This window comes from Gossypium raimondii, chromosome 2 (genome assembly GCF_025698545.1).
Source record: "Gossypium raimondii isolate GPD5lz chromosome 2, ASM2569854v1, whole genome shotgun sequence".
NCBI lineage: Eukaryota > Viridiplantae > Streptophyta > Magnoliopsida > Malvales > Malvaceae > Gossypium > Gossypium raimondii.
The window spans coordinates 16,159,547-16,167,749 of NC_068566.1; the positions used below are offsets into that span (position 1 = coordinate 16,159,547).

General features: G+C 32.2%; 1 protein-coding gene across 1 annotated transcript; it reads right to left on the bottom strand.

Annotated features, from left to right (window-relative positions):
* Nucleotides 1-1,705: 1,705 nt before the first annotated feature.
* Nucleotides 1,706-7,713, bottom strand: LOC105783051 (auxilin-related protein 2). The gene is made up of 9 exons (XM_012608230.2): nucleotides 6,678-7,713; nucleotides 5,662-5,888; nucleotides 5,373-5,569; nucleotides 5,155-5,284; nucleotides 4,948-5,045; nucleotides 3,063-3,128; nucleotides 2,816-2,905; nucleotides 2,498-2,674; nucleotides 1,706-2,160 (listed from the first exon to the last, which is right to left on the bottom strand). Exons 1-9 carry the CDS (start codon nucleotides 7,328-7,330, stop codon nucleotides 2,122-2,124), a joined length of 1,677 nt encoding a protein of 558 aa, XP_012463684.1. The 5' UTR covers nucleotides 7,331-7,713; the 3' UTR covers nucleotides 1,706-2,121.
* Between the last annotated feature and the right edge of the window lie 490 nt (nucleotides 7,714-8,203).

Below are 8,203 nucleotides of genomic sequence, written 5' to 3' on the forward strand. Positions count from 1 at the left end.
TAGTATTAGATATAGATAAAAGAAAAAAGAGCAAGGAATAAAAAAAAATTCTACTAATCAATATTTGTGAGGCAGCCTTTCTTGTATTCTTGTATTAGATCCAAAAGTTTTTTCTTGACCTAATTATAAAGATGATGAATCGATTTCTTTTTCTTTTCTACTCTGGTCCAGCTGCTCTATTTTTGTGAATACCGTTTGTAATGATTGATGAAGCAAAAAATTTCAATTGAACTTATTATTTCAATTGGTATTTTTGCTTATATATATATATATATATATATATATATATATATATTTAAGGACACATGGCAATGTTTTAAGGTGCTTATGGAACAAAAAAAAGTACACTATAATGTACCAAATACCTTTTTATAATTTTAGATTTATTTTATGTTTTGAATATTTTATAATTTTTAAATTATATGTTGGCATGACATATAAGACAAATAGTATCATATTAACATGAAGTACACACAAGCGGCATTCGGGTTGTCATGCTAACATTGTTAAATAATTAATGTTTAGTTAGCATTTCCATTAAAAATAGTGGCTTAATTATTTTGAAAGATTAATGACCAAATTTAACTCAAAAAGTTAAATTGACAAAAGATGTCAATATTAAGATGTAAATTTATCATTATACGAAAAATTTTTAAGGTTTTAATCAGCATTTTGTTAAAAAAAACCAACTCAAGGTTGATGGTCAAATTAGACCTTTTAAAAAGACTAAGGGCCAAATTTAATTAAAAAAGAATAATGATCGATTTGGCAAAATATATAAACGCTAAAAGCTAATTAGACAAAAGATATAAGCATTAAGAGCCAAATTTATCATTATACCTCTATTAAAATCAAGAATCTTCTTCAACCAAAGTCAATAAGAAGACAAAAATAGATGGTAAGTTGTTTGAAACCGGAGATTTGTTAAGTAAATCTCACAATTATTGAAGCAAAACAAAGAAAAATACTTATAAAACAAGATGAATTAAACTAACAAATGAATGATCTATTTACGGTATACAAAATGGAGGGATAAACAAAACAAAATCCAAACAAAAATGAAACAAAGTCCATATTTTTATTGAAAATGAGAGATTATCCCAAAAATAAAACTAAAAAATAAAGATTTTCAACTTATCTAAAAATACCTTTTCTGAAAAAATTACAAATAAAAAAAATTCTGAAAAACCTTTCGTTCTTATCTTATTATTATATAGTTAATATATAATTATCAAAAAAGCCGTATCGAAATTAATTCATTTGCATCTGGGCATTCTTTGATCAAGTTCGTAAAATAGTTTTTATAATTTTTAATAAAATGTTATATTTTAAAAGATAATTTAGATTTTAGATTTTAGTTCTAAAATAATAATATAAGAAAAGTGAATTCATTAAAAAATTAAAATATACAAAATCACAAATAGCTTTCCAAATCCATGTGAAACTATTTATCCAAATTCATTCATTTAAAATTTATTTTATAAATCTATCTACTTTAAATAAATAAAAAAGGATTGATTGTTTATTAATGTTTACCACCGTGTTATCTAGTTATGTTATTAGCTATCAATGCAGAATTAAAATTTAAATACTAAACAGATCCAAGAAAATAGCTACCTATGACCAAATTGAAACATTGGAGTAGTTATAGTAGTCATTTATAAGCTTGGAGATCTTATCTGCTGGTCAGGGTGTTCGCCTTCCCTTCAAATTCAAACGCTCGGCATTAAATTTATTCAACAAAGAAAATGATAATTAATACAATTGATCTGAAATTACAACAAAGACGATTTTCTTATATTTTATATATATATATATATAGAGAGAGAGAGAGAGAGAAGAGAAGTCTATCAAAGCAAAAATAAATGAAACATATGGCGAAATCTACTTGCTTCCTGATTAACGTATATTAATTTACAGTCATACACGAAAACAAAAAAAATTTACTCCTTACCAAATCGCCTCATTCCTTGATAAAAGTTCCCGTGAGTTTGGACCGTGTCATCATTGCGAACCCATAACACTGCTACGGCTGTTCTTGCACCTTCTGTTTCAAGAAGGAACCATTCCCAAATAAAAATAGCTCGATTCTTCAAATGAGCTATTTATACTTTACAGGTTTTAATAAAGTTCTTCCTTGTTGAACTTGTTCCAAGCTTCCTGTTTCAATGCATATATATACATTAAAATCCAAAAGCCACAAGAACCGTTGTCAACTATATTTTAGTTTAGAACCACCCATGTATAACCAAAACTATAGTTTGTATTAAAATGATTACAAAACAAGTCTACTCAATTGAAAAATCAATCCATTTCAAATAAGTTTTACTCAAAGAACCATCACAATGGCTAATTACTTGGTAGACTGACTAGACCCACCACACCAAAAATCAGAGTTTTGAACTTCATTTTTCGTAAAGGACGCAATGTGTTTATTGAGGATACAACTAATGTTAAAAATGATTCCTTGTAAATGACAGTGAAACTCATACAGTACCTTGAGAATATCGAAAACCTTTTCAGCAATATATTTCTGTTCAAGAGTGGCACCTTTCTGCTGAACCTTATCAGGGTGGACACATAATGTGGCCTTTCTATAAACTTTTTTGACTGAGCCAGAGGTAATCAAATCAGTCAATGAAACTGGCTCCCAACCACATTCAGGCCAAAGTACCTATTTGTTAAGGTAAAAGGTTAGTTATGCGAACCAAGAAGCCAAATGTTCTAGATATTCAATAATTATTTCAAAAAATTACACAGATAATTTCTTATTAGAAGAAAAAAGCAGAGAATAGGAAAATGATGAGTAACACACCTGTTCCATTGATGAAAGCAGTGCACGCATATTGCCTTCCTTCCCTGCAGCCCAGCGTTTTATCTCAAAATCCATAGCTTCAGCAATCCTCTATCAAAATCAAGGCAAAAAACAAACCCCTTAAAATTCAAGAATTCATAAAATATAAATAAAGAAATGGTGCAAAAGCATGTAAAGCGCATGCAGCCAAGAAGAATAAGAAACCCCATGTCTAATCTACAATTAAGGCATAGACTGAACTACTTACATATCTCTCTTCTTGCTCATTCTGTGATTGACGATCACGCTGATTCATATCAGCAACTGCTCTTGCCTGGCACAAAAACAACCTAGAACTGCTGAACTATGTTTTACAAGGAAAATATGCAAACTTTAAAATACACAAACACACATACAAATATATATACAGAGAGAGAGAGAGAGAGAATGGTATAGCAATAAAGGAGCCATGGTAAGTATTTGCCTGGCATTTCTGCCAGCACATTATGCATATCCAAGATCAAGGTGACATAGGTAAGTCTTACGAAAGGAACTAAAGGGTCCGCGATTCAGGTTAGCAGCAATGTGAAAACTACTCAAATATACATGGAAGAGCTAGATGATTGGCATTTCTTTGAAATTTTGTCCTGGAAAATTAGCCTTGTGCTTGGGTTAACACCCTATTGGAGGCCTCAGGCTATGAAGTATTTACTTGTGTGTTTATACATGTGAGGGAGCATGAGCGAAAAAATCAGAAACTTATACCTTTGTTGACATCAGACTGTACTTTCCTTACCAGTAAATTTCTTCTTATACTTCTACTAATCAATGTTGTTAAGGGGCTTGCCTAGGCGTTAAGGCAGAGCGAAAAATCAACATTAAGCTTTTAACATTCTTAGGCGAAGCGATTTTACTGGGTGCTTGCCTTAATGTGCTTTTACTGCGCTTTGGGCTCTAAGCTAGGCAACAAAAAAGCTAGCTTGAGTGAAGCAGTGAGCCAATTTTAATTTTTGTTCTTTTTAAACTCAAATACCCCCACATAATAGAGTGAAGCGGTGGAGACGCAACTTTTTTTTTTTTTTTCAACTCAAAGACCCACTCAATAGAAAAATATTTTAAGGGAAAAAACCCAAATACCCATTGAAGCAACTTTAAACTTTTAAGTTTCTTTTTCCTTTTCTTATTTTCTAAAGAAAACCTGAAATATTACTAATTCCTAAGCTGACTTTTAACTTTTCTTTTTTTCTTTCTTTTTTATTTTAAAACTCAAAATATTATTATTTCTCTTTATTTTATTAATTATAAACCTACTATTCCTCAACTTTATTAGTTAAAACCCGATACAGACACTACGAAGCAAAAGGTAAACATGGTTTTTTGGGTTAATATGTGCCAATAGTCTCTGTACTTATATTTCTAGGAATTTAGTCCCTCTACTTCTCAGATTTCCAAATTCAAGTCTAACGGGTTAACACTGTTTCTTTTTTTTTTTTTTTGTTAAATTCATTGCTGTGATATTTTGAAATAGAAAAACTACTCACTTGGTAGCTATATAATTAAAAAAAGATATTGTAATGAACCTGATTTTAACACAAAAAAAAAAAGTTTAACTAAGTATTAACAGTTGGACCTGAATTTTGAGATCTAAAAATTAGAGGCACTAAACTCTTGGAAGTGCAAGTACAGGGACTAAATTCCTAATTTTCGAATAGTACAGGGACTATAAGCATATTTTAACCTTTCTTCTAATCCTCTATCAATTCTATTATTTCTTATTCTTTTAGTTCTTTTTCTCCTCTATTTTATTTTCCTGTTGCAATTTCTTTGCAATAAGTTTGGTAATATAAATTCCAAGCAAAAGATTAATATCTTTCTTTTTTTTTAACCATTATTGTAATGGCGAAGACCTGAAAGTAATGTATTTTTTTTTTATTTTTTAACTAACAGAGCAACCATAATACAATGTAATATGTATTTATATGTATATGCATGCGCCTTGTTTTACTCAGGCGAGTGCTTTTTTTGCGCCTCGGGCTATATAGAGGACTTTGCACCTTGAGTGAGCCTAGCATCCTTGACAACACTGCTACTAATCTAATTTACGCCTAATAATGAAAGAGCAAAAATAAACTTTAAGGTGAGAGTATACGCACCACTCTGTCCTGGGTCCTTTGATGACGTCCCAATCTGGCCCTTCGTCTTTCTTCACTTTCCCCAGCAACTTCCTCAAATTCTCCAGACATTGAGGCAGCTATTGGGAACAAAAATTATAAAAAAGATTAACATCAAAGAGCTAATGTACAAATATAACTTCCATAGCTAGACATAGTCCATTTCTATATTTCAGCAACATAAAATACCTCCAAAAATAAAAGAGAGGTCATCCATTCCATTCATCATAGTGACAGGAGAAGCCTTCTTTGCAGTGGATGGTGCACCTGCAGATGTCTTTTGCTGTCTGTTGTGCATATTTTTATCAAATATAGGGTCCTAATAAGAACATAAAGAAAGAAGCGATATCAATGAAAAGTTCCGCAGTTTTCAATAAGTGGTGTACTTTTACATCTATAGTGCTCACCAAAGTAGTTGCCCTTGTCTTTGGTGCACTATTTGATCTGGAACTCACACCAAAAAAGGATTCCAGGTCATCTTCTCCATTTGATTGAGTCTTTTTCGTAGCATCTTCAGCTTCTTTAGGTCTACTAGACTTATTGTGCGCTCTCCCCATGGCAAAGTCCTCAAGTTCATCTATCAGAGATGCACCAGAACTCTTGGCTACATCAAGAATGCTCTCAATAAGCTAATGATGGAATCAAAAAAGAATTATCAAATTAAGCTTTATTTTTTTCTGAAGGATGAAGAACAACCTTTCTCTTCTTTAGAAACTTGTGCTGGTTTTGGAGGAGACCTAAATGATTGTGAAGCATTTGAAGAACCACGAAGCTTTGTTCCTCCAGATCGATTAAGAACGCTGAATTCTCCCAGTGGATCCGTGGGCGTTTCTGAGAAATTATATTCTGTGCCGAAATCAGAGTCTAATACAACAAAAGGTTCCTCTGATGATCTGGTTGACTTGGTTGTCTTAACATTAGTCCTACATAAAGAAAAATAAAATAAAATAAGCAAATAAGAAATTCTAATTTCTACATACTAACATCATAATTCTACATACAACAAAAGGTTCCTCTGATGCAGCTACTTCATAACATCCACCAGCAAATATGTGCACCAAATGTGTGATACAAAATCATAGTTATCGCTGAAGTCAAATACAAAACAACAGGGTCCAAAGATTACAGATCCAATATCTTTTCCTTCCTAACCAGGACCACTAGCTCAACAATTTCCATTGCAATATTGCCTATGAATGTATAGCAAGTAATAGATTGCAAGCAGTCACAATTTTATGTTTAAGAAGCAAATAAGAGAGGAATAAAATAAATAGTTCCGAAATCATGAGCTTTTTGTTGCCAATATTGATCTTGACCGAACATCTACACACAGCCATAACATTGTCCATGATTCATGAAAAAATTATTATTCCGATCCATAAAATTATCTTTCATATTGTATTCTTGAAGACTTCAGAGCTACTTATCCAAACTAAACCCCAAAATACAAATTTTGTATCAGAAAAAAGTAACAACTCTTACAAGTCACAATTATGAAAACAACTATTGTCCATTATTCTACCAATGCTTGATTTCTTAACTAAAAACCATTATTATCCATCTCCATTATCAGCAATACACTAATAATACAGAAGAATCAAACGGCAAATTATTCAGCTAAAACTTTAACACTCAAATCAACACTAATCACGCAGAAAATATATACAATTTTTAGTGAACAAATCATATTCATTTTCAGCAAGTATAAGTACCTATTAACTGAAGGGCTGCTTGCACCGAACCCGGGTATCAAATCATCAACACCAGCCTCATTATTCGCCGAATCCCACGATCCATTCCTGCTAGAACTCTTCAATTTCGCCGCCACGCCACTAAAATCACCCAGCAAGTCACCGGCAGAACCCTTTTGCTTGGTGGAAGAGACGAAGGATCCAAAATCATCATCGTTATTTGCATTTTGTGAGACGGTCGTTCCTCCAAATAAATCATCAACAACGTACGAATTCGCATATGAAGATATTGAGCCTGAATTCAATAACATTGAAGCCAAATCGAAAGATGATCCGTTACTACTACTGTTATTATTACTTGTATTAGATTGCTTCGTCGTGGCGTTTTGAAAACCACCAAAATCGTCGCCCAAACCAAAAAAATTACGGGAGTTTTGCTTGGGGAAAAAGTCGTGATCGTCGAGCAAAGAACCGCTATTGGGACCCGAGTTCCGCGAGGATTTTGAAGAGAACGACATGGGGTTTCGGTTCGAGCCTGAATCGAACCCGAAACCCCAGTCGGTGGTTGCGGTAGCAGCGGCGGTGGCGGTGGATCGTTTGCCCTGCGACATCGGAACCGATTTTCCTTGCGGTTTTAAGCCGTAACGCTCTGTTAAAACGCCAAATTCGTCCATAATTTCACACGCTTTATCAAAAAACCAAATGGATAGATATCTTCTGTGTAAATCAAATATATGGGTATTTCCCAGAAATGAATTCCAACAGATCTAGGAATCCGAGATTGAAGACTTGCTTTGGGCAAAAAAAGGAAGAAAAAAACAATATAAAATCGGGTTTTCAATGAAATTTTATCATTTTGAGGGCAGAAAATTTTATCTGAGAATGAGAGAAACAAAGAGAGGGTTAGGATGCAAAACAAGAAACGATGAAAGACACAAAAATGGCGAAATTCAACAGAGGGAGATGAAAATTTTCAGAGGAAGACGAAGAAAAGGTCTTTTCTCTCCGATTCTTCCCCTCTCTTTCTTAGCTGAGTGATGGGCCATCATATCTGCCGGTCTTTTTTATTTTTCATTTTAAGTGCTAGAAAATATAAAATGATAAATAAAAAATTGTCAATTCATCCAAAAAGGTTAATAAATTGTCAATTTATCAATTGGCAGATGAATTTTAAAATACTCCAGCAATAATATATGGGAAAAATAGATAAATTTTGGTTGATAAAATAATAGAAAAACATCAAAAAAATTGTTAATTTACTGATATAATCTTACAACAGACTAACAAAATAAATAAATAAACAGCAAACATGTTAATCATTGAAGAAATAAATTTTTCATCCTTCCTGGTTGTTATCAATGAAGCATTTCAAATTTTGCTTTTAAGACTTTCGAAATTAAATAACTTCAATTTGAAATTTAAAATTTAAAATAAATGGAATGAAAAATAGGCTATTTTACTAAAAAAACTCTTTTTTTTCAATATTTACCGAAATGGGTCGGTTTTTTAATTATTTATCGGAATGGGTCATTTTTCGCGAAATCGCG